Here is a 25203-nt window from a genome sequence, read left to right as displayed (position 1 = left end):
AGGGGCTCCCTAGGCCTCCCACAGCCCGACACCTGTGGGCCTGTTCTCCACCCGGCTGCGGGCCACTCGCCATGGGCGGCTGCTTCTCCAAGCCCAAGCCAGGTACCTCCTCTCTCCTGGCCTCATCCCTCCCCCCTCCCTCCCGCCTCCTGCCACCTTCCTCCACCCCCTCCCCCTCTGCCTCCGAAGTAGGTCAGCCTGGGCTGCAGCCGGCTCCCTCCGAATGTTAACACCGCGGGCAGGAATGGGGGGGCTGGAGGCCTCTTTACTGGGGGCTTAGGATGCTGGTGGGGGAGATAACAGCGGAAGGGGAGGGGAAGTTTCCTCCTGCTTCAGGTTTGGGGAAAGGAGCTGTGTCCCTCAGGGCTGGGGAAGGGGGCTCTGGGGACACCCTCATCCACTGTGTGACTTCTCTGAGCCTCAGCTTTCCCCCTACAAAAGAAGCCTGACCCCTGGAAGTTGCTGTGAGGTGGCGTGACAGGCCCTGGCCCTTTTCACCCTTTCCTTCTGACCCTCTGTGTGACCCTCAGCTACCTCCTTGGCCTCTCTGGGCGCACTTCCCTATTTGTAGAGGAAACCTCCACCCCACCTGGCCCAAGTAGTTCCAGCAAGGAGGGGGCAGTGGTGCCCCGGGGTGCTGGGAAATGCCCACGTCTGCTCTCCTTCCCCCCTCACTTCCCTCTTCCCTCCTCACAACACCCAGGAAAGCATGGGTGTGCTGGCACGGCACAGATGAAGAAACCAAAGCTCAGAGAGGCCTCTCTAGTGCCCAGTCAGTGCCCCGCCACCTGCCCAGGTCACTGGCCAGCTTGCCCCAGCTCCCCTTACCTGATACACATGGGCTCCATTACCTTGGAACCCATGAGCCTTTTCTCCTTTTCCTGGGTCTGAGGGAGAACTTGGGGGCCAGAGGAGACCTGTGACACCCTGCCAGGCAGAGGGACCCACCTGAGTCTGCGCCTCCCTCCCCTCATCCCCATGCCCTCAGGCAGATGATGTCCACTGTTTTGACCTCAACTCTCTCCCATCAGAAGTGGGCAGGAGGATGCCAGCCAGCCTCCTCCTGGGCTCCTGTAGAAGTGCTAAGCTGGCAGGGCCCCTGGGCAGACTCTGCCACCTGAAGCTTTCTTTGAAGGGCCTCAAAAGGCTGGCCTACCGGGACCCCTGGTTCCAGGACTCCCAGTAGAGAGGCTGGTCGCTCTTGCCACACCTAGGGCAGTCCTGGGGTTCTTGAGCCCAAAGCCAGCCCTGCCTGTTCTGTTGTGTGGCCTTGAGCAGGTGACTTCCTTTCTCTGAGCCTCTGTGTTCTCATGTATGAAATAGGACTCATAATTGTGCCCCTGTGTGTGCTGTTGTGCTCAGCACAGGGCAGGAATGTGATAAGCCCCTCTCTGGGGGGCTGGGCTCCCTGTGGACTGTGGCAGCAGGGCAGGAGCTCAGGCCCCAGGTGCCCACACTGGGCAGGTCACAGGGAATTTTAGGGTGTGGAAGTGAGAGTGTTCAGGCCAGGAGGGGCCACAAGGAGACCAGAAGAAGCAGAAGATCCTTGTGCAAATTCTTCACTTTCTGCTTGCTCACCCCTGTGGCTTGGAGCATGTTAGAACGGTCTTCCTAAGCTCCCTCCCTACTCACTGTGTTCCTAGTAAGAAGTGTTCCAGGCTAGGCCTTTGCTAAGCTCAGAACTAGCCGGAAGCAGGTATCTTGGCCACAAGCACTACCTAAAGGCTTTCCCTCTTTGCCATGGCCACCAGGAGGCTCAGAGTGAATCAATAAAACACTACTGCCCAACTTCATCTGTTGAGCTTCTACTCTGGGTTACATGTATTGTTTGCTTAGTGTTCACTATCATCAAAGAGATAGGCTCGTGCTCTCTGTTTTATAATGAAGACATCTGCCCAAAGGGGCCCTTTCCACCGCTGCCCCTGACTTAGTGTCTTCCCTTTAGACCACATCAGCGAGCGCCCCAGGGCCTTCTGGAAGGAGGTAGAGGATGAAAACAGCCTGGCTGGGCTGTCATCTGGGCCCCTGCCAGGCTGTTCCTGTGAACTCCCACTCCACAGCTCACATAGCTGGTGTCAGCTGAGTCCAAAGTATTTTTCTTTTTAATTCTTCTGAAAACATTCTAACACCATTACATAAAGTGTGGAAAATGAAGGGAAAAAACCCACCCCACCCACAACCCCTCCACCTGACACAACCTCAGCGTGGTGGCCCTGCTGGAACCACGGAGCCCAGATTCACCCCTGCCCCATGCAGTGCCTGGTGGGGGAAGGTGCGGTGGGGAGGGCTAGGCCAGGAGGGTGAATGAGGGGCCAGGCCTGGGTGGGGGATTAACACAGCACGAGATGAGGGACAGGCAGGGGCTGTGTCTCGGTGGCCAGGCCGAGGGGAGCCAGGTAGGGCAGAGCAGGACAGCAGCCCAGGCCCAGGAACTGCACGGCAAGGGCCCTGAGGTGTGACCCGGTTCTTTGTCCCTGTAGTGTCAGGTCTGGGGGACGTGCCCTCGAAGGTGACTCCTGCCCAGACACCGGTCTCCATCACTCAGCCCTGCTCCTCACAGCTGCAGCCCAGGAGGCCAGATTATCACTGTTCAAAGTTCTGTTTATTGTTCCCTTCTAATTAGAATAATACCCCAGGCAAGTTGTAGGGAATTCGGAAAATGCAGAGAAGCATAAAGAAGAAAATGACAATCTTAGTTAACTCCCCTCTTCCCTTGAGAGTAGGCCCCACTGGAGGGTGAGGGATGGGGGCGCTGGTCCCTTCACCTGGGTGGGGTTCACCTCCAAGTCTCCTGAACACAAAGATGCTGAAACCCAACACCTGGTAAAAGATGAAAAATTCTCTAACTGGTGAGAATTTTAAAATTAATAAAAATTATTTTTTAATTTTTAAGAAGTTGAAATTATGTTGCCTACACTTTTTTTTTAATTTTGCAAAAACTTCACGCCTATGGAACCCTCAATTTCCCGTCATTCAGATTCACAGAATGCATCTCGTTTTGGACACCCAGTTGTCACTGGAGTAGGACCTAACACGTTGCCCCCGAGTCTTCAGGGATGTCGGTCATAGTCCTCCACGGAGGCTGGACCTTCGGAGTCAGCAAGGCTCTGGGGCACCGGGTTCTCACCTCCACCTAAATTCCTAACGGAAGCACAGTTTCAGGGTTGAATGAGCCTCATGTGTGCCCCCTGACTAATTTTGTTAGTGAAAAAGGAAACATGCAGAAATTAATTCAAGTTGACCCAGGGCCACCCCTGCTCAGCCTCCGGTCTGTGGCTCACATGGCTTTCTGGAAAGGTCGAGGAGTGGGGAAAACCCGCGCTCAGAGCTGGTTGGGAGGGCGAGGGCTGGGTGGGCTGGGGACTCATCACCATCCCCCACCTACCCCGCACGTCTGTCTGTCCGCAGTGGAGCTCAAGATCGAAGTGGTGCTGCCAGAGAAGGAGCGGGGCAAGGAGGAGCTGTCCGCCAGTGGGAAGGGCAGCCCCCGGGCCTACCAGGGTAACGGCACGGCCCGCCACTTCCATGCAGAGGAGCGCCTGGCTGCCCCCCACCCCTACCCCAGCACTCAGGACTGCGTGGAGGCCGCTGTCTGCCACATCAAGGACCTGGAGAATGGCCAGTGGGTGCTGGGCCTGGGAGGGGGTGAGAGGCTGTGGTGGGAGACAAGCAATGAGGCCTGGAAGGGGCACACGGCCACAACCGCTTTGGTGGCTCCTGCTGTTTGGGGGCTGCTCCCTGGAAGGCTGGGCATGGGGAGGAAGTGGTGTCTGGAGTGACCTGACTTCTCAGGGCAGCCCCTCCCCAGGATGCGGGAAGTGGAGTTGGGCTGGGGAAAGGTTTTGCTGGTGAAGGACAACGGGGAGCTCCATGCGCTGGGCCACAAGTGCCCCCACTATGGTGCGCCTCTGGTGAAAGGTGAGCTGTTCAGTGCATACAGGGGGTAGGTGGAAGGGATGCTCCGCCCCTGCTCCACCGGGCCTTAGACCCCACCTGTCAGCGGGGCCCCTGGGCTGTGAGGAAAAGCCAGGGGTGCTGGGACACAGGGGTCCTTGGAGAGGGGCTCTTGCCGGTGGCCTCAGTCTAGCTCTGCCCCCTTGTAGGAGTGCTGTCCCGTGGCCATGTGCGCTGCCCCTGGCACGGGGCCTGTTTCAACATCAGCACCGGAGACCTGGAGGACTTCCCTGGCCTGGACAGTCTGCACAAGTTCCAGGTGGGGCTGGGTGTGCAGCGGGGTAGGAGCCTGGGGGTGCAGGGTTGGGGACTGGAGCACCCCAGAGCCTGGTCCTGAACAACACAGCCCTTGCAGGTGAAGATTGAGAAGGAGAAGGTGTATGTCCGGGCCAGCAAGCAGGTGAGGAGGTAGCTCTCATCTCAGGCCAATGAGAGAGGCCAGGAGGGCCTCTGGGCCCAGGGAATAGCATGTGCAAAGGCCCCGTGGTGGGCGGGACTCTGGCGAGTGTGGCTGGGGCGCAGAGGGAAGAGCTGCATGGTGAAGGTGAGGCTGCACTGGAGCAGCAGGATCTGGCCTGTGGAGTTGAGGGGGTGATGGCATTGGGAGGACGGCGTCCCCAGCTCCCAGCTGCCCCCACTCTCTGGCCACCCCCAGGCCTTGCAGCTACAGCGGAGGACCAAGGTGATGGCCACATGCATCTCTCCAAGCGCTGGCCACAGTGGCAGCACCAATGTGCTCATTGTGGGCGCAGGTTGGTGGTGGTGTCACCAAGGGCAGGGTGGGGTCGGGGAGAGGTGGCTCCTGATCCCCAGTCCCCTCCCCTTAGGGGCAGCAGGCTTGGTGTGTGCAGAGACATTGCGGCAGGAGGGCTTCTCAGACAGGATTGTCCTGTGCACGCTGGACCGGCACCTTCCCTACGACCGGCCCAAGCTCAGCAAGGTATGTAGCAGGTGAGGAATGAAGCCAGAGAGGGCCAGACCCATGTCCCCCAGGCAGTTAGGTCCACTGGGACCCTTGCTTGTTGCCCTTTGGGGTCTCACCAGCTGCCCTCTCTGCTCGTGCGAGGCCCCTCTATGCTGCCCCAGAGAGATCTGGTTTGTTGAGTTCTATCCTGCGGCCCCTGTGCGACCCAAGGCTGCCCAACCCTCCCTGGGTTCCTGGCCCTTGGCTGTAAAATGGGACAATGGTTGGCCCCATCTGAAGCTAGCGTCTCCTGCAGTCACTGGACACACAGCCAGAGCACCTGGCCCTGAGACCCAAGGAGTTCTTCCGAGCGCATGGCATCGAGGTGCTCACCGAAGCCCAGGTATGAGCAAGGCTGAGGAGCAGGTCCGGGGAAGGTTTTGTGGGAACTGTCAAGGGCATGAGGCCCCTGGAAGTGTGGACACGCTCTGCCCTCCAGGCACCTGTGGTGCTCCAGACCTGGCAGTCATGGGTACACGCAGAGCCCCAGCGTGGGGACACGGACTGTTAGCTTGGGGCTGGCACTTGGGAACATCAGGAGGGCTTTGAGTGGAAGGTGGTTACAGGGGACAAGGAGCTGCTAAGTGCAGGAGGGAGGTTCATCCAGGTGGCGGGAGCAGCCCCTGGGAGTGGCTCAGAGGGCCTGGTGGCTCTGGGCATGGTGCAGGCCCTTGAGGGCCCTAGCCACACTCCGCCGGCGGGGTTGCAGGTGGTTACAGTGGATGTGAGAAACAAGAAGGCTGTGTTCAAGGACGGCTTCAAGCTGGAGTATAGCAAGCTGCTGCTGGCACCCGGGAGCAGGTGGGCGGGGCATCCCCCACGCCCCTGCTAGGCACTGGGGAGGGCTTGGGGTGCTGCAAGACCCTCGCTCACTCTGGTCACGTCCCAGCCCTAAGACCCTGAGCTGCAAAGGCAAAGATGTGGAGAACGTGTTCACGATCCGGACACCTGAGGATGCCAACCGCGTGGTGAGGCTGGCTCGGGGCCGCAACGCTGTGGTCGTGGGAGCTGGCTTCCTGGGTGAGCAGCTGGGGGTGTGGGGGGCGGTCAGGGGGCGTGGCCAGGCCTGGGAGGCACTGGTGCCAGCTGCCACCCCATCCCGGCCCCAGGGATGGAGGTGGCCGCCTACCTGACGGAGAAGGCCCACTCGGTGTCGGTGGTGGAGCTGGAGGAGACGCCCTTCAGGAGGCTGCTCGGCGAGCGTGTGGGCCGTGCCCTGATGAAGGTGAGCCCAGCGGGCAGGGAGCTGGGCCCTTGGAACCTGATCCGGGCACCCAGCGGTCAGGCTCTCACCCCTGCCCACCTGCCCACCTGCCCACCAACCCCGACAGATGTTTGAGAACAACTGGGTCAAGTTCTACATGCAGACGGAGGTGTCGGAGCTGCGGGCCCAGGAGGGAAAGGTGGGCCCTTCTCCCTGCCCCTGCCACTTTCTGTCCCCTCTCCTTGGGCCTGGGATCTGCTCACCACCCACTCTCCACAGCTGAAGGAGGTCGTGCTGAAGAGCAGCAAGGTCGTGAGGGCTGATGTCTGTGTGGTGGGCATTGGTGAGTGAGGAGCAGGTGGCTGACAGTGAGCAGAGACTCCTGCGCACACGCACGAGTGACTTTGGGCCTGGCCTAGAGGATGCTCCCAATGACCCCTGCCCAGTGATACTCGACTCCTCGCCTGCCCCGTGTGGGAAACAGACAAGCCTCTAACGGGCCCTTGCTCTAGTTGAGGTGCCAGTTTGGGGAGGGACAAGCTGGGAGGTGGCAGCACGGGGTGGGGAGACACAGCCTGCCAACCCCACCAGGGGCTTCCTGGAGGGCTTCTCAGAGGAGGCGATACCTGAGGCCTGATAGGAGACCCCAGGGTCTGTGGGGGTCCAGGCAGAGGGGACAGGACGTGAAGGCACAGGGTGGGCAGCCCACTGGGTGATCTGTCTGGGGCTGGATCATGGGAGTGAAGGGTGTTGGTTGTGGAGAGCAGTGAGGCAGGAGGAGGGTTGGGGAGGGGACATGGTGGCCCCTGTCCCACCAGGCGCAGTGCCCGCTACAGGCTTCCTGAGGCAGAGTGGCATCGGCCTGGATTCCCGAGGCTTCATCCCTGTCAACAAGGTGGGACTGGGTGGGGTAGGTGGGCAGGGTGCTGGGCCGGGGTTGTGGGGGGGGGCTGGGTCAGGGCCCCCATCCCACCCACCAGCCCTGGGCCCTCTCCCCACAGATGATGCAGACGAACATCCCGGGCGTGTTTGCAGCTGGCGATGCCGTCACCTTCCCCCTGGGCTGGAGGAACAACCGGAAAGTGAACATCCCACACTGGCAGATGGCCCACGCCCAGGGTACCGCCAGCTCCGAGGCAGGGTTGGGGTGGAAGGCTGTTCCAGAGTCCTGGCCTTGGGTCCTGGTCACTGGATCAGCCATTCAAGGCTCTGCAGTGGCCTGTCTGGCCTGCCTCATCCAGGTGATGGCACAGGCTCACAAAGACCTCCCAGCTGGAGACCTCCCTCCAGTGCCCTCGGGACACCCCATTCCGCCAGTGACAGCGCCCCACCCCAGGTGTCCTTCCACCAGCCTCTCCTTTCCTTTTGTCCTCAGAGACACATGTTCTGCAGAATTTCTCACCAAGCTGTGCAGTCACCTGGGGAGAGAGAAAGGGGTTTGGTAGGACACAGGCCAGCCCCTGATTCTGTCTCCCTTGGGCCACTTAACTGGCTCTGTGAACCCGGCTGCCGGGTGCAGGCCCCTGGGAGCTGGCCAGCTGGGCCTGGGAACCTGCTATGCTCTCTGGGGAACAGCCTCCCCCTCACATGGGGCAGTTACTGTGCACACCTTGTCTGGACCCCTCAGCTGCAGGTGCCTCAGAGGGCAGCCACCTCCCCTTCCTCTGCCTGTGCATTGTCTGAGCATCTGTGCATGAAACCCCAGTCCTGCTACCAATTTCTGTTCAGGTCCAAGGTCTAAAGCTGGTGATAGGGTTTAGGAAAGAAAAAGCTACTCATCAGCTGAATATAATTGAGGTTTGCCTGGAAGGGTCCAGGGGATTCTCAGAGACATCTAGCTACGGGGGTTCCTCCAGCTACTGGGGCCTCATCCAGACTGGCTCTTCCATCTTGAGCCCTGAGTGTGGCTGTCACCTCTGCTTCCCTGGACCCCGTGCCCCATTCTCCTACCTCCCTCCTCAGACCTGCCCTGTCGGATTTGTTGTGTGTGCGCACCTGAAATGGTGCCGGGCCACCAACCTTCCAGGCCCAGGGCAGCCACTTCATTCAGATTCTGCTGAGAAGCATCTAAGTGGCCGGTTTGGGGCCCCATGTCCCCCTCTGCACCCCTCATCTGCAACCAGCGGTGGGCAGTGGGTTGAGCAGAGACGTGCCTCTTTACTTCTGGGGAGGCGAGGAGGAGTAGTCTCCCATGTCTGGGATCCCCAGAGAGCCCGGGCGGACAGTGGAGGGGTGGTGAGGGCTCAGATCAGGGCTCTCACCACCCTGGGACACACAGGGCGCGTGGCAGCCCAGAACATGCTGGCACAGGAGGCAGAGATCAGCACGGTGCCCTACCTGTGGACCTCCATGTTCGGCAAGAGCCTGCGCTACGCAGGTAACCAGGGGCCTTGGACGCGGGCGGGGCCCAGGTGTGGCGGAGTGCGGAGGCGGGGCTTGGAGGTTAGGGCGGGGCTAGGAGCATCTGCGGGCGGGGCCATGACTGCTGCAGGTGGAAGCCGGGAACTCGCTGGGGGCCAGGCCAGGACGTCCCCAGTGGGCGGGGGGTCGGGGCCTGGGGGTCCAGGGCAGAGTTAGAGGGACACTGGGCATGGACCCGTGAAGCCCCGTCCCCTCCGCCTGGCCCGCAGGGTACGGAGAAGGCTTCGACGACGTCATCATCCAAGGGGACCTGGACGAGCTGAAGTTCGTGGCTTTTTACACCAAGTGAGAGCAACGGGGTGGAGCACGGGCGCGAAGCAGCGGGCACTCAGTCGGGAAGGGGGACGGTCCGGAGAAGCTCTGCTCCAGAGGAAGGGGCTTACCTGGTTCTCTGGACGGTGGGAGGTGGGCTGAGTGGCAAAGGGAGGCCGCTAGGCAGAAGCCCGCGGGGACAGGGTGTGACAGCCGCCCCGCCCCATGTTGAAGGACGCTTTATCTTCAGGACAGCTCTTGGAGGTGGGTGTCAACATCCTACTTTTATTTATTAGTATTACTTTGTAATTTTTAGGGGGGGAGGTAATTAGGTTTATTTATTTTTTTATTTTTAATGGAGGTACTGGGGATTGAACCAGGACCTCGTGCATGCTAAGCACGCTCTCTACCACTGAGCCGTACTTTCCCCCAACGACAACCCACTTTTACACCGAGGAAAGTGACACAGGTAGAGAGCAGAGATCCGAGAACAGATCCCAGCCCAGACCCCAACTGGGGAGGAAGGCTGGATCCTCTGTGGGGTCCCGCAGAAGCAGAAAGCTGTGCTGGGCCGAGGGGTTCAATGTGCAGCAGGGGGTGCTGTCCCTGGTGAGAGACTCCCTGGGTCCCAGGTGGACGTGAGTGTGTCAGGGTCTCCAAGGATGGGGCCTGCTGCTGGACAGTCCTCAGGCTTGGCACCTCTCCCTGCAGAGGCGACGAGGTGATCTCGGTGGCCAGCATGAACTACGATCCCATCGTGTCTAAGGTGGCTGAGGTGCTGGCCTCAGGCCGCACCATCCGGAAGCGGGAGGTGGAGTGAGTGTGGGCACTGGAGACCTTGGGGAGGGGGAAGAAGTCCCCCGAGGTCTTGGCAGCCAACTGCCCCCACAGCCCTGAAGGGCCCTCCCCTGCACCCCCCTCCCCTGGGTCCCCATAGGTCTGTGGCTCCCAGGGCTATAGGGGTATGGCATGGAACAGGGAAAGGGTTGTGGTTCGGGGGTGGGCCAGTTATTTGTGCTCCAGGGGGCTAGAAGGGACAGAAGCTGTTTTGCACAGCAGGACCAGTGCTGTGGGGAAGGGTCCAGGCCCAGTACTTGTGCAGTCATTGGGCCTGGACACCACACTGGACGTGATTGAAACAACCATGAGGAAATGCAGCTAGTGGTGTCCCTGGGGACACCCTGCACAGAATCGTGGGGCGGTTGTTCAGGTCTGAGGGACACTGGACACCAGCCACTACCCTCATCCTGGCATGGAGCCAACAGGAAGCACCCTGTGGACTCGACCTGCCTACATAGAGACCCCAAGGCTGGGAAAGCCTGGAGGCCATGGGACAAGAGTGGGCCTCAGGCTGGGACATGATGAATGACACGCTCTCTCCCTGGCCTTCTCTGTCTCTGCCTCTTGCCTTCGCAAAGGCTGTTTGTGCTGCACAGCAAGTACGTGTCCTCTCCTTCCTGTTGACCGTTCTGAGCCTTTCCCACCTCAGCCCAGAGTCTGCACTGTGTGGTCTTTCCCTCTCTGCCCAAGTACACATCCCTGCTGGGCACCAGGGCCTCCAACAGCTCCCTGCTCTCTTCAAGGGCCAGCTGCTCATGCTGCCCAGCAGGGGAGCCTGCTCCCTCCAGTCCTCACTCCTCCTCCCTCATTCCTGCAGGACCGGAGACATGTCCTGGCTCACAGGAAAAGGATCCTGAGCTCGCATGCAGCAGACTTGGGCAGGCACGCTGGGGCGCCAGGGACAGAGCCCAAGCCCCGGGGGCATGTGCCAATCTCCAGTTTCCCAGGATCCTCCAGGGCAGAACCTGAGCCCTCCCAGTGCTTGCCTTCTGCTGCCTGGCTCACCTCCAGAGAGGCCTCCGAGGCCTCCAGGAGATGCTCACGACCCAAGGCACCCAGTGCCACTGATGGCTGGCGGTGGAGCCGGGACCAGCCCTGCCTCTTCTCCCTCTATTGGGACTGGTCCCCTGTAGGACCCTGCAACATATTAGACATTATCTTAAAATTAAAAAGCACACATTTGCAGTCTGTGTGACTTCCACTGTAACTGGGCAAACTCTCACCAGGGAGAAAGCAGATGATGGGGAGATAGGCAGGACCACAGAACTCAGTGTCACACCTGTGAGTGCCCAGTAGCAACTGACTCTGTCCTCGGGGTTAGGGAAGGCTCTTCAGACCAATGTCTTGGATCTGGATTTTGAAGGAAGGGCACTCCAGGTAGAGGGGACAGCACGAGAGAAGGGCTTGAGACAGGAAGTGCTTCTTCAGAGGTCAGAGGCAGCTGTCGCTTGGCCGTTTGGGGGGGCATTGGCCCACTTAGGGCTGAGGAGCTGGGTCCGAGACAGACCCAGCCTGATGGCAGCCTGGGCTTCCTGAAAGCCCATTTCGCCAGTGAAGCAGCTGATGCGCTGCTAGAGTAGAACTGAGAATCCTGAGCCTCAACGCCACGCTGCCTCCGGGCGGAAAAGAAAGCGGAGAGGAAACGAAAGCCGATGGGAGACCGGGGGCCAGCCCCGCCGGGGGCACAGCAGGCAGGGGATGGTGGGGCGGCCGTGGGGGCCACTGCGAGCCCGGAACCCTCCGCCTGGGATCCCTGGGCGGCGGACGATCGAGGCCGAGCCACATGCACAGAGCATGCCGGGAGCGGCGCCGCGGAAGTGCGAGCCGGGCGGGGCTGTGGACGTGGCGCCGCGACCACCGAGTGGGGATCGCGCGCCCGCGCTTCGCGGGAAGTGCTCCTCGGAAGGCTACGCACTCGCCGCGCAGAGCGGTTTGGGGTTTTCCCGGCCGCTAGGCTTGCCCGGAAGTGCGGGCATCCCAGAGTGCGGCGCCGGCCGGAAGTGCGGCGCCGTCGGCACAGGGATCGCCGGGAAATGTAGTCCCGAGGGGGCGGCCCGGGGCGGTGGCCGAACGTCCCACGGACCCGGTGGCCCATCGGGCGCGGACCCGGCATGGCTGGGCCGGGTGGCGCGGGGGTCCCGATCGGGGCCGGGGCCCTGGCTGGCGGCGCGCGGTCCAAGGTGGCCCCGAGCGTGGACTTTGACCACAGCTGCTCGGACAGTGTTGAGTACCTGACGCTAAACTTCGGGCCCTTTGAGACAGTGCATCGTTGGCGGCGACTCCCGCCCTGCGACGAGTTCGTGGGGGCCCGGTACGGCGGGGCGCGGGGGTCCTAGGGGCCCTGGGGAGGGGGTGTCGGAGGGAGTCCCAGGCGGGGCGCAGGGAGGAGGCCGGGCCGTGGTGTCCTGGGGCGGGACCTGGTAATAAATGTGTGTGTGTATGGTGGCGGGGGCTGGGGAGGGAGGTCCAGGTCGATGTCCAGGGCAGGAGAGGGACTTCCGAGGGAATCCCGGAGTGGGGTGGCCCAGGACAGGGTATGAGAGTTAAGTTGTGTTTGTGGGTCCCAGGTGATCTGCAGTGCGGTGGGAGTGTCAGGGGTCCCCACATGCAGTTCTTTGGGGATATTGGTGGAATTTAGGGGTCTTCATTGACCTTGGCATTTGAGAGGTGTTATCTGACCTGTGTAGTAGCCCCAGTGCCAGTCTCATTCCTTGGGTGCCCGCTGGAGTGTCCTGGCCTCACTGCCACCCACCCCTCTCTTTCCAGGCGTAGCAAGCACACAGTGGTGGCCTATAAAGATGCCATCTATGTATTTGGTGGAGACAACGGGTGAGTGTGTCTGGATCAGGGAGGGAGAAGCATGGTGGCCTCTGCAGCTCCTCTAGTGTCTTTCCAGGTGTTAGCTAAGGGCTCAGCCTCAGTTTCCCAGTCTGAGATTCCCGGCGCTCAGGGTTCTCAGCACCACATCCAGGGGGTAACACATACTCAGGATGCAGAAACATCCCTCTCATTCTGAGTGAGAGCACACAGCGTTGACAGAAGCACATCCACACACGCCCTGGCTGCTGTCCCTCCCCTCTAGGCCTCATACACATGTTCATGTTGTAGTTGAGAAAGTATGGGGGATACTGATTTATCTATTTCCCACATTTTTCACTTTCATAACGGTTTTCCTGTGTTGCTGCAAATTCCTGGCTTATCACTTTTCCTGGCAACGACCCAACTTTCGGTGGGTGGGCACATCTCCATTCCATGAATGGTTCCCAGTTAAACTCTGGCTGGTTTTCTTTGTGGGAGCCTGCTGGTTGTGGGTCTGAAGCGTGGCCTCCTGGACAGACAAGGCTCAGTTCAGGTTACATCTTTGTGGCTTTGGGCAGGCGGCTTAATGGCACCAACCGCACCCTTGTCTTCTCTGTAGAGAGGGATGGTCCCATGTTCTGCTTTTACAGGGTGTTCCTGAGGGTCAGTGAGTGCAGGCTGAGGGGCTCAGGACAGGAGGGTCCCTGACCCTGAGGATGTGGTGTTTGCACATCACTCATCCTTCCCTTCAGTCCTGCTGGGCCACACCTCTGCCTAGCTGTGTTCAGAATGTACCATGCATCCTTCCAGTCAGGCCCTTATGCTGGCTGTTCCCTATTTCCCACTTTTCCTGGCCCTCTAAATCTGTGAGTGAGGCTTTCCCCCAACACCTGGACCAACTGGACCAGCCAGCAGCCCTCCCCTTCCCTTCTGCACTTCTTAGTGGCTCCATTGGTCCCCAGAGCCCACAGATGCTGTTTATTACCTGTCTCCTCAGCCAGGGCTAGACCTGTATCCCAGCACCTAGACAATTCACTAAATGTTTGCCACTCTAAGGGAAGGAATGAAATCAAGAAGAGGCATCTGCCCACAGATGTTTACCGCAGCCTTAACCAGAATCCCCCAAACCAGAAAAGTCCTGGTGTCCAGCACAGGGCAGGAGGTGGGAACATCCCCAGGACTGTTCTGCAGCAGGTGGACTTGATATGGCAGCTGTGTAGCAAGAAGCAGAAACATTGCTTCTACAATGTGACACTAAGAAACAGGATGACAATTTGTCTCATTCTAGTTGCAACTTTGTAAAGACCAACTGGGTACAGAGAGAGACGGCCTCCTGTAGCTCAGTGGGGGTGGGGTGACGTGGGGGTGGGAGATGGGTGCAAATGGGAGAGGGGAGGACTACAGTCATACCTCTGCTTCTCAGGTCCCGGGTGCCTGGCTGTGTGGCCTCAGGCGGGCTCTTTTATCACCCAGGCTATTTCTTGGAGGCGGAGACTGAGTGAGGCCCGAGTGCAGGGGTGCTGGGCTCCTGTTGGGTCCATGCCCTTCTTCTGTCTTACTGACAAGGGCTGGGTGGTAACACGTGGGTCTTGTTCAGTGATGTGATGGCTGGTGCATTTGCTTTCCACTTTATTGTGTCTTTAATGTAGTGAATTCGTTGGCTTTGCCATAAAGAGGTGGCAGGAAGAGAGAGAGAGGGGCAGGGGCCTCCCCTAACACATGGACATAGCCTCAGAGAAGAGGGGTCGGGGCACACCAGCGGGAATGTGGGTGGGGATTCTGGAGCCTGGGGTGAGGTATGAGATGCCTAGGATCATGCTTGTGTCCTGACCCCAGGCCTGCTGATCCTGCCTACATGGCAGGCCCAGGTCCCCCACCAGCTGGGGAGCTTCCTTTGGGGTCACCTCTGTGGTCCGTTGGGCATCAGCTGGTTGCCTGGTCCTGGCTGAGTCCCCCAAACAGCTACCCGCACCCTTGGGCTGCAGCGTCCATCTCCTGGGTCCCTGGCTGTTTTTCAGGAAGACAATGCTCAATGACCTTCTTCGGTTCGACGTGAAGGACTGCTCCTGGTGCAGGTGGGTGTCCCCGGCTCCAGCCCCTCCTTCTGCAGGCGCAGAGCACCAGGCTGGGGCCTGACTGCCAGCTGAGTCCTGCTCTGGGAAAGCCAGAGGGACTTCAAGGAGGAGATGACCACATCCGGGGGCCGCCTCTCCCAGAGCTGCTCAGCAAGTCCTTCTCTTTCTTGGCTGTCTTTTCCAGTCCACAGCTGAGAGTGGTTAGCCTGAGTCCTGTTATATAAGGGGATCTGTTTGATCTGGTTGTGAGTCCTTAGCTTCTGCCTCAGGAGAGCCCATCAGTCACCAGGCCTGCCTCACCAGCCAGGGCGGCCACCAGCTGCTGGGGCCTTCCAGGATGGAGTCTGCTGCTGCAGGGGGCTGTCCAGAGGCTGGCAGTAGTGCCTCCCCTCCCCTCCCTGCCCCGGGGAGCCCATCTTCTGCCAGGAGACCCCGCATGGGCAGTGGGCAGCCTGCCAGTCCTGGCCACCCTCCCCAGCTGTGCAGCCTTGAGTGAGATGCCTGCTCTCACTGAGCGTGGTGGATTTGTGCCCATCTGGTCCAGCCCAGCTCCCATCTGGGAGTGGCTCACAGCTGACGGGAGATAAGTATCCCAGGATCCAGAGATGTTGGGCTTCCTCCTGAGCTGTTCTGGCTGCCCTTGCACCGGGCTCTGCCGCAGCTCTGGGTGCAGCCCCCTGGGGTGGGGACTCACTGCCCTTCTGTGATGGAGAAGGATGCCCAGGTCCAGGACCCACAGCTGCCAAGCCGGGCCCACTGCCCAGCGTCTGCCCCGACACCCGGGTGGTGCTGGGGTTGCTGTGGACGTTTATATGTTTCTCTCACATGTGATTTTACAGTATGGCCAAGAGTTGCAGATTAGTTTAAAAATCACTCACACTCAAGACTTTATAACTCTTTGTTAAAAATTGCTTATGTATGGTGGGGGTGGGGTATAGGTCAGTGGTAGAGTTCATATCACGCACGAGGTCCTGGGTACCTCCAATCCCTAGTACCTTGTTTACAAGAATTGCTTAAGTATAAAACTCTGAAAGGAGCAGCCCTGGGAAAGCAGTATAAATGGGTTTTTAATTCCATAAATAAAACACGTGGAGCCCCGAGCTGCAGAACATGGAGCAGCTGTGGGGATCAGATGTGGACGATTCCAGAGCAGCAGAGACCCACGGAAAGAGCAGATTCCAAAATACCTACCACGTGATTCCATTAAAAATTACTCAGAGGGGTAAACATTGCATGGGAGAATGAGGGCCTTCAAGGTGTGGATGGTGGTTTCTGCAAAGGGATTATATATGTTGTGCTGGTTGGTTTTCTCTTTTTTTTCCATATTGGCAATTTTTAAAGGGTTTCTGTGATGAAACAGGTATTACCTTCAAAATGCAAAAGTAAAAGGAAGTTTGTGGGTGGTGGGGGCTGCCCTGCTGACAACTACTGCCCCTTGTCCCCCCACCAGGGCGTTCACTACCGGGACCCCTCCCGCCCCCCGCTACCACCACTCGGCCGTCGTCCATGGCAGCAGCATGTTCGTCTTTGGTGAGCTGTTCCCTCCCGGCCTGAAGCTGTGCTGCCCTCCCTTCCACCCTTCCAGCCTTGGTCACTTGCTGTGCTTGTGCTCTCTGCACCGTCAGCTTTTTCTGCCTGAGTCCTCTGAGCTCCTGTGCTGGGTCTCCCTGACCAGCCTGATCTCCCTGGGGTGGAGCTGTCTGTCTCTAGCTGTGCCAGGAGGCGGTTCCCCTCCCAACCAGGAGCAAGGAACAGGGTTCTGCCCATCTGTCCCCAGAGCCTCGTGCAGAGGCAAGCAGGCACGAGGTGCTCCCCTAGCTTGGAGGGGCCCCAGAGTACATTGTAACCGAGGCCTGATTCTGCCCCCACCTCCTGGGCTTTGAAGGCTGAATTGCTGCTTTTGGGTGTGACGGCTTCTCACTCTCTTTACAGGGGGCTACACAGGGGACATTTATTCCAATTCTAACTTGAAGAATAAAAATGACCTCTTTGAATACAAGTTTGCAACTGGACAGTGGACAGAATGGAAAATTGAAGGACGGTGAGAGTTTTTGCTGAGACCTCTGGGGTTATGCCAGCATCCCCTCTGGGTCCTGGGAGGCAGTGGGCCTGAATCAGCCCCTGGAGAATTACAGATGGAGTGCCTGAGGCCCAGAGGAGACAGTCCCGGGCGCACAGCACAGTGGCCAGAGCTGGGAGCTGGTGGCAACTCCCACCTGCTCCAGTCTGAGCCTCCCCCCAGCTCTCAGATCCCTCCTTTCCGAGAGTAGAAGGGACCAAAGTTCCTGTTGATGGGCGTGTCTCTGGCCTGCTTTGCCAGCACCCCTTGATACTGGGTGGGAGCTGGGAGGGGGCTCTGTGCCCTTGAACGTGGGAATCCTCGTCCAGCTGCCCTGGCCTCTGGTGCTGTCCCTTATTCCCAGCGGGCTGGCCAGGCTGCGGCCCCTGCCCAGGCCTCCTGGGGCTGTGAGGCTCAGGTGTGTGCTGGGGGCTCACCGCTCACCCCTCCTCATGCTCCAGGCTGCCGGTCGCTAGGTCGGCCCATGGTGCCACAGTGTACAGTGACAAGCTGTGGATCTTTGCTGGCTACGATGGCAACGCCAGGTATGTGGTGGCCTGCGAGTGCACTGAGGCACAGACTGGCCATCCTACCACAGGGAGTGGGGCTTGGGCCAGGGGTTTCTTGGGAGGGTGGCTATGTGCACAGGGCTGGGGGAACAGGAAGATGGCACGGCCCCTGCCAACTGACCCCTGCAGAAGTCAGAAGTCCTGGCATCCCTGAGGCATCTCCCCAGGGTGAGCCTGGCTCACATCTGTGTAGCTGTCTGAGGACATGCTGGGCCCCACAGCTGGGTGTCATTGGGGCTGGGGACCCAGAGTGGCAGGGTCAGTGGGCGGTGACCCTGAGGGGCTGAGTGGGCGGGATGTGGCAGCAGCGGGGCTCAGAGCTGGCCGCACCCCATGGAGGGCGGCACAGAGTTCCTGCCCTCATAGGCCTTCTCCTTGCTGTGGGAAATTGGCTTTGCTTTTCTGGTTACAAAAATAGTGTGTGCTCATTCCCCAAAGCTCAGAGCATAGGAGGCCCCCATGCTGCAGTGCCAGAGGTGGTGGTTTCTATGAAGTCCTCCCCTGGCCTGGAGTCAGCTGAGCGAGCGGTCCCCACTGCTGCTCCCCATGTCATGGTGAGGCCACTCGTCCACGCAGGCGATGTGAGGACTCAATGCAGTCCCCCAGCTGAAGCCCCACCTCCGTGGAGTGTGGTCCTCCTGGAGCCATCCCTCCTGGCTGGGCCCAGGGCCACCCTGACCGCCAGCCTGGCTGTGGGGTCCTGACCTCTCTGTCCTCACACAGGTTGAACGACATGTGGACAATTGGCCTCCAGGACCGGGAGCTCACGTGCTGGGAGGAGGTGAGGGGCGCGGGGCCGTGGAGGCGAGGAGGGCAGCTTTGTTCCCTTGTCATAGCCCAGCCTCAGCCTTGGCCAGGCTCTCCCGCTGACCGCCCGGGATGACACGGGTGACCGATGCAGCTGGGGGACCACCCCCGCCTCTGAACGCAGCAGGGGCGGCTTGCTGTTCGTGTCCTGCCTGCAGCCGTCTCCAGGCGAGCTGCCCCACTGCTGCCCCATCTGCCCTGTAGTGAGGACTTTGGCCCCAACTGGTCAAAACTGGGCCCATTCAGGTGGGGCCTTAAGCCGCTTAGCAGAAAAGGGCCTGTGAACCCTCACTCACAGAGGTTTCAGGAGTGAGAGCAGCCTCCATACCTCCCCTCCCGCAGGTGGCCCAGAGCGGCGAGATCCCCCCCTCCTGCTGCAACTTCCCGGCCGCTGTGTGCCGGGACCGGATGTTCGTCTTCTCAGGGCAGAGCGGGGCCAAGATAACCAACAACCTCTTCCAGTTTGAGTTCAAGGACAAAACGTGAGTGCCCTGGTGGAGCTCCCTGGTCAGCACCCCATGCCTATGCCAGGAGCTGGCCAGGCAGCCCCTGCAGAGAGGGCTGGGAGAGGCCCTCATGCAGCCTGGGCCAGAGCCCCGAAGGCCCCTCAGGGGCGGCTGCAGTCCAGCATCTGGGGGCCTGGGCAGCCCCCTTGGCCCCAGTGTGGAGACAGCCAACCACCCCTTCAGGCAATTGCCTCACCGGTCAGACATCTGCTCTGTGGCTGGGGGGGGGTGCAGGGGCTCAGGCAAGACCCTATGGTGGGCTTTGTGGAGCCAGGCAGAGCTGGTGCCAGAGTGGAATGGGGCGAGGGGCACAGAGCACTTCCAGCTGGGCCCACAGGGCCGTGGAGAGGGCTTAGAGCCCAGGTGGAGGCTGCAGGCAACCAGGAGCCCCTACTCTGGTGCTGGTTCACACGCAGCGTCCACACGCCTCACAGGTGGACACGCATCCCCACTGAACACCTGCTCCGGGGCTCCCCACCGCCCCCACAGCGGCGCTATGGGCATACCATGGTGGCCTTTGATCGCCACCTCTACGTGTTTGGTGGTGCGGCTGACAACACGCTCCCCAACGAGCTGCACTGCTACGATGTGGACTTCCAGACCTGGGAGGTCATCCAACCCAGTTCGGACAGTGAGGTGAGCGTGTTGGGGCACATGTGGGTGGGTCCAGGGCCAGGGGTGCAGACCTGCCTGCTCCTCCCACCCCCAGGCTCCTTACAGCCTCTGGGGGCTCCCAGGGCTCCTGACAGCCAGCAGGAGCAAGGCCAGGATGCCCGGAACTGTCAGCCCTGGACACCTGCCCTGGCTGGACCCTGGCCCGGGGCCCCTCTGGCATGTTCCCACCTTGCCACCTGCAGGCTCACACTCCACTGCCCATCCCGTGTGCACTGAGCACGGGACATTCTCCCAGGAGGCACACCTTGACCTCGGCCCAGCTCCCATCTCGGCCGTGCTGAGAGCGCCCTCGTTGTGTGACTCCTCCCCCCACACTGTCCCCATAGCACCCCTCCCCATCTTGGGCAGGAACAGCCTCCTGCCCTGCCCTTGCTGAGGAAGGCTGCATGTCTCCCCACCAGGTCGGTGGGGCCGAGGTGCCAGAGCGAGCATCTACTTCTGAGGAGGCGCCTGCTCTGGGCTCCGAGGAGCGAGGCAGCTGCAAGAAGTCCCGGGATGTCTTTGGCCTGGACTTTGGCAGCACCACCACCAGGCAGCCCACCCCGCCGGCCTCCGAGGTGAGGGTCGGCTCCCTCCTGAGCACCCCTCACCCCCTGAAGCCAGTCTTCTGATGGGGAGGTGGAGGCCCAACGGTCACACAGCAAGTGAGGCCAGGCCAGGAGCCTGAGCCCTGCTGGCCGGGCCACATGAGTGCAGCTCGTGACACCCAATACCCACTGTCACCCTGTGGGTCCACAGGCCCCACCTCCCCCACCCCCACTGTTCTGCCTGAGGTCCTGCCCTCTGGCCCCTCCTTCCAGGCCCTTGGGCCACGTCCTTGCTCACAGCCTGGCCAGCGCCAGGCCTCACCAGCCCCATGGCTGGAGACCCTGCCCACCCATCCCAGCCTCCCAACTTGTCCTGGCTCTCCGCAGCTGCCCAGTGGGAGGCTCTTCCACGCGGCGGCTGTGATCTCCGACGCCATGTACATCTTCGGGGGCACTGTGGACAACAACATCCGCAGCGGGGAGATGTACAGGTTCCAGGTGGGCTATCAGGCTGGCCTGGGTTGGGGCAGAGACAGCCAGGTTGGGGCGGGGCCGGCCTGGGGTGGGGCGGAGACAGTGGGGATGCCGACGGGACACGGGGATGGGGTTGGGACGGCCCGGGGTTGGGGTGGGGCTCGCAGCAGGCAGATGTACAGGTTGCAGGAGGGCTCACAGGCCAGCGTGGACAGCGGGGGTCGGCCCAGGGTGGGTGGCAGAGCAGCCTCTCCCAGGGGGCTGGGCTGGGCTGTGGGCCTCTAGGCCCAGGGCAGTTTGAGGAACCTGAGTGCTGGGCGGGGGAGGGCGGGCTCCCAGCGCTCAGTGGAGGGGGCTGGGCTGGGCAGCCACTGATGTTTGGAGGGCACCCGCTCGTGGAGGAGAGGGCAGAGCTGGGCCGACAGTGGGGCGTCTGCCTGCAGTTCTCCTGTTACCCTAAGTGCACGCTGCACGAAGACTACGGGAGGCTGTGGGAGAGCCGCCAGTTTTGTGACGTGGAGTTCGTGCTGGGTGAGGTAGGTGCCCTTCCTGTGCCCGGTTGGCTGCCCACCAGTCCCTGGAGTCCCCGGGCCCCTGCACCCAGGATGAGGGTCCTGTACCCTCCACCAAGGTGTCACCCTCACTGCAGAAGGAGGAGTGCGTGCAGGGCCACGTGGCTATTGTCACCGCACGGAGCCGCTGGCTCCGCAGGAAGATTGTGCAGGCTCGGGAGCGGCTGACTCAGGTGACGGGCCACCCTCTCCCCCAACCCCTCCCACAACCCCTCCCACAACCCAGGCAGTAGCTTCTGTGAGGTGTCCTCAAGCACCCCTTCCTCTCCCCACAGAAGCTGGAGGAAGAGGCAGGCAGGGAGGGTCCCGGTGCTGTGCCCAGGGAGGGTCCTGGTGTGGCCGTGGGTGGGGTCCGGCCGCCCCTGCTGCGCGTGGCCATCCGTGAGGCCGAGGCCCGGCCCTTCGAGGTGCTCATGCAGTTCCTCTACACAGACAAGATCAAGTACCCTCGGAAAGGTCGGCCTTGGGCAGTGGGGGGTGGAGGAGGGGCAGGTGGGACAGCCCTACCAGGGCACTGGCAGCCCTACCTGGTAGGGGGCAGCCTGGGTCTCAGGCTGCCACCACCCGCATGTGGCCCAGCTGCTGCCTTTTTGTGGGGGGAGCTGGGGCCTGTGCCCCACACCGGCTGCGGCCCGGAGGCTCAGGGGCTCTTGGACGCAGGCCACGTGGAGGACGTGCTGCTCATCATGGATGTGTACAAGCTGGCGCTAAGCTTTCAGCTGTGCCGCCTGGAGCAGCTGTGCCGCCAGTACATCGAGGCCTCCGTGGACCTGCAGAACGTGCTGGTTGTGTGTGAGAGCGCCGCCCGGCTGCAGCTCGGCCAGCTCAAGGTGCGTGGCAGGGTCATGCTGCAGCCTGCCCCCTGCTGCTGCCTGGTCTGGGGGTCGGGGGTTGGGGCGAGGCCTGACCCCAAGCCTGCCGCCCGTCTGTCCCAGGAGCACTGCCTGAACTTCGTGGTGAAGGAGTCGCACTTCAACCAGGTGATCATGATGAAGGAATTCGAGCGCCTGTCGTCCCCTCTGATCGTGGAGATCGTGCGGCGGAAGCAGCAGCCACCTCCCCGCAGCCCCTCGGACCAGCCTGTGGACATCGGTAGGGAGCCCACCCTGTCCCTAGAGCACTGGGCTGGGGGCGGTCAGCTTGAGGGGAGGCTCTTGTCAGGCACAAGGCACAGGGTATGACAGTAGGCAGCTCAGCGCAGGCAGGCAGGTCAGAGCTGCGTGCAGCAGGCTAAGCGCTGAGGGCTGCATCTCCTGGGTCTGCAGCAAGCGAGCAGCTTCTGTTCCAGGTGGGCCCACGTTGGGGGCTTCGTGAGGGGTGAGCACAGCCCTCATCGCTTGGCACCTCCCTGTCCTGTCTGCCCAGCCCAGGAAGGGACTGCATGGCTTCCTTCAGCCCCTGGCTTCCGGGCAAGCACACAGGGCATACTGGCCGCAAGCTCCAGCACAAGCATGGGGGAGGGCTCAGGGGGCTGACTCCGGGGATGGTCAGACTCTGGGATGAGGGGGTGCAGGACTGAGGCCGTGTTTGGGGCTGAGGGGAGAACGGGGCCTGGCAGTGCTTCAAGGGCCAGAGGCAACTCGGGCAGATATACAAGAGGCGGTGGCCTGGGGTCCCGGGTCCTGAGTCAGAAGCCATCCTCTGGCTCAGGGACCTCTGGGGGCGGAGGCATCTGCTCAGGGTCCCTCCACACCCCCAGGCACGTCTCTGATCCAGGATATGAAGGCGTACCTGGAGGGCGCAGGAGCAGACTTCTGTGACATCACGCTACTGCTGGATGGGCACCCGCGGCCAGCCCACAAGGCCATCCTGGCCGCCCGCTCCAGGTGGGTGGCCTGTGGCTGGTGGGCTGGTGGGTGGGTGGGCCGGGTGTGGGTACCTTGCTGAGGGCCAGCCTGTCTGCAGCTACTTTGAGGCCATGTTCCGGTCCTTCATGCCCGAGGATGGCCAGGTGAACATCTCCATCGGGGAGATGGTGCCCAGCAGGCAGGCCTTCGAGTCCATGCTGCGCTACATCTACTACGGCGAGGTCAACATGCCGCCCGAGGACTCACTGCATCCTCACCTCCGGGGCTCCTGGGTCACTCCTGGGGTGGCTTTGGGGCCTCCCCAAAGGCGTCAATTTCTAGAGGATTCTCGGGTGCCCAGTCTCTCCCGGGTTCCCTGAAGCAGTTAGCTGGCTGGCACTGAGGGGTCTGCAGCCAGGAGGGACAGAGGTGTTCAGAGGAAGGGGTCAGTCACTGCTCTGAGTGAATGATTCCTGGACACGTCACTTCTGTGGGGTCTGAAACTCTGAGCTCTGCAAATGTGTGTGAGGGTGCTTTCCTGAGGAGAGGATTCTGTGGTTTTCTTTGGACCTTGAATGGGGCCTTGGACCCTGCGTGGTTCCAAGCCCGTGTAGAGAGCAGCCAGGGTCCTGCATGGATCTGAGCCCCAGCCGTCCCGGTGGTGATGGGGGGCGGGACAAGGCAGCTGTGGCTCAGGTTTTCTCTGTCCCAGAGGTGTGGTTCTCCTGGGGGAGGAGGGCAGGTGTGGGGAGAGCTCCCCTGGTGGCAGCTCCTTAACCAGCCCCCAGCTACCTGTTCGCGGCCCCCTACTATTACGGCTTCTACAACAACCGACTGCAGGCCTACTGCAAGCAGAACCTGGAGATGAATGTCACGGTGCAGAATGTGCTGCAGGTAGCTCGCTTGGTGCCTGGGCTGCCTGCAGCTGCGCCGGGTCAGGGGTGGGGGTGGGGAGCAGCACTCAGGGCCTGCCGTTCCAGATCCTGGAGGCGGCAGACAAGACGCAGGCGCTGGACATGAAGCGGCACTGCCTACACATCATCGTGCACCAGTTCACCAAGGTCAGGCCCCACCCTGTCCCCCGGCCCGCCCCTCTTCTCAGGGCCCACCCCCCGTGGCCGTGGCCATGGCAGCAGGGGGCCCTGGGGATACCTAAGCAGAGCTGTCCCCCACTGGCCACGCCCCACCCTGTCCTGGGAGCCAGCCCACCCTGGCATGAACCTGGTTCCATCCTTCTGGCCCCGGTTGCCTCCTGCAGGTCTCCAAGCTGCCCACACTGCGCTCGCTGAGTCAGCAGCTGCTGCTGGACATCATTGACTCCCTGGCCTCCCACATCTCCGACAAGCAGTGTGCAGAGCTCGGTGCCGACATATGAGGGCCCACATGGTACTGGCCTCACCCACCCCACCCACGCCACTGCGGAGACTTCTGGCGACACTCAGGCCTGTGGGTGCCCAGGGCCCCCACAGAGAGCTGAGGGGTACATGAGACAGGGAGCTGCAAATGTCCCACCTTACTGCTGAAGACACTGGTCCCACAGGAAGCAGAGAGGGAAGGAGGCCCCCAGAATGGCACCCTCTCTGGGGTGGGGGTGGGGAGCCAGGGCTCAGCAAAGAGGACCCAGCAGGACGGATCCTGGCCAGGGCCTGGTGGGGGAGAGATGAGCCCAACAGGGAGCTGGCTTTGTGTCCCCCACCTGGTAGGGACCCAAGGGGACCTCCTGCCACCTGGAACTTGTGCATGGGCAACACTGATGGGCAGATGGAGTCTGACTGAAGATGAATTTTGGGGTGAAGGGCCCTGAGGTCAGCTCCCCACCCACGAAGTGTCACTCAGGACTGGGCTGGGTATCTGCAGGCCCTGCAGGATCCCATCTGCCTGTGTGTGCATCAGGGCCCCAGGCTGCACCAGGAAGACAGAAGAGATGCACCCCCAGTCCCCGCCTGTCCCTAAGTATTTATTGTCACAGGCTTGCCTCTATTAAAGCCACAGCAATGCTACCTACACAGAGCTCACCATGCAGTCCCCACTGGTGGGTTGTGGCCCTCTGTCCTCCCAGAGCCTAGGCCTGGCTGGGAGCCTGGGTGCTGGGATCAGCAGTCTTGCCTGGTTCTCTGTGCCTGTAGCCCCTCGCCCCTGCCCCCACCCAGGGTGGCCCAGTCATGCAGGGGAAGGGCTGGTGGGAACAATACAGGCTGGCATGGTGCTGTTCCACTCCCAGGGGGCTCTCCTGGCCCCTGTGGTGAACCCTGCTTGCACACTCCACTGTAGGCTCCTGTCTGGGCTAGGACTCTTGAGGACAAGCCGACTCCTTCCCTGAACCGTTCGGGCCTGGCTTACACAATGCCACTTTGGGAAAACATGAACTCTCTTCTCGGCCTCCAGTTGAGCCTGCACAACTGTGGCACCTGCCACTCCTCAGGCCTTGCTAAGAGCCCTGGGGACCATGAGCAGGTAGACCCTTGGGCAAGGGAAGCCTGCCTGCAGGCCGCCAGAAAGCGAGGAAAGGGTGGGGCAAGATGTGCCTCCACTGGCTTGCAGGCTTGGGAACCACCTGGACCCTCTGCTATCCGCATCTGCCTCCTATTGAGTGCCATTTGACTCTCCCAGGCACAATGTGAATAAAAGTTGCACTCCAAGGGCCAAGCAAATTTCATGACACAGTGGAAACACTTCCAGAACTGGAAAGAAATCAGCTGTGCTCTTGGGGCCGAGGCC

The 25203-nt window shown here is 61.2% G+C and overlaps 1 protein-coding gene across 5 annotated transcripts; it reads left to right on the top strand.

The window, feature by feature from the left end:
- On the top strand, nucleotides 1–25136 carry LOC105095222 (leucine-zipper-like transcriptional regulator 1). Of its 5 annotated transcripts, XM_031443178.2 has the most exons (38): nucleotides 8–102; nucleotides 3409–3622; nucleotides 3809–3918; nucleotides 4104–4213; nucleotides 4310–4354; nucleotides 4610–4706; nucleotides 4782–4894; nucleotides 5175–5261; nucleotides 5628–5719; nucleotides 5808–5938; nucleotides 6028–6143; nucleotides 6250–6321; nucleotides 6402–6465; nucleotides 6941–7017; nucleotides 7124–7241; nucleotides 8401–8499; nucleotides 8753–8828; nucleotides 9507–9611; nucleotides 12402–12464; nucleotides 14453–14509; nucleotides 15960–16039; nucleotides 16442–16550; nucleotides 17030–17113; nucleotides 17861–17918; nucleotides 18287–18426; nucleotides 18885–19086; nucleotides 19527–19682; nucleotides 20040–20150; nucleotides 20570–20662; nucleotides 20776–20871; nucleotides 20974–21154; nucleotides 21359–21528; nucleotides 21634–21790; nucleotides 22398–22524; nucleotides 22604–22753; nucleotides 23274–23379; nucleotides 23466–23546; nucleotides 23744–25136. In XM_031443178.2, the coding sequence occupies exons 1-38, from the start codon at nucleotides 72–74 to the stop codon at nucleotides 23858–23860; spliced, it is 4095 nt and encodes a 1364-aa protein (XP_031299038.1). In that variant the 5' UTR covers nucleotides 8–71; the 3' UTR covers nucleotides 23861–25136. The 5 variants fall into 5 exon arrangements, with proteins under 5 accessions (XP_031299037.1, XP_031299038.1, XP_064337065.1 ...); XM_064480995.1 differs by lacking the exons at nucleotides 8–102; nucleotides 3409–3622; nucleotides 3809–3918; ... (13 more) ...; nucleotides 8753–8828; nucleotides 9507–9611 and adding an exon at nucleotides 11680–11946 and having other exon boundaries at nucleotides 23744–23871; nucleotides 24757–25136; XM_064480994.1 differs by lacking the exons at nucleotides 8–102; nucleotides 3409–3622; nucleotides 3809–3918; ... (13 more) ...; nucleotides 8753–8828; nucleotides 9507–9611 and adding an exon at nucleotides 11680–11946 and having other exon boundaries at nucleotides 23744–23871; nucleotides 24189–25136.
- Nucleotides 25137–25203: the final 67 nt, after the last annotated feature.

The sequence above is a fragment of the Camelus dromedarius genome, chromosome 31 (assembly GCF_036321535.1).
Source record: "Camelus dromedarius isolate mCamDro1 chromosome 31, mCamDro1.pat, whole genome shotgun sequence".
NCBI classification, from domain to species: domain Eukaryota; kingdom Metazoa; phylum Chordata; class Mammalia; order Artiodactyla; family Camelidae; genus Camelus; species Camelus dromedarius.
This window is presented reverse-complemented; position numbering and strand designations above follow the sequence as displayed.

What these genes read in the sequence shown, in the direction of transcription:
- LOC105095222 (XM_031443178.2), top strand. Translation starts at nt 72, where the DNA reads ATGGGCGGCTGCTTCTCCAAGCCCAAGCCAG. An exon ending in GTATTTGGTGGAGACAACGG is followed by an intron (nt 12,465 to 14,452) that starts GTGAGTGTGTCT and finishes GCTGTTTTTCAG; the next exon opens with GAAGACAATGCTCAATGACC. An exon ending in AGCTCACGTGCTGGGAGGAG is followed by an intron (nt 17,919 to 18,286) that starts GTGAGGGGCGCG and finishes CCCCTCCCGCAG; the next exon opens with GTGGCCCAGAGCGGCGAGAT.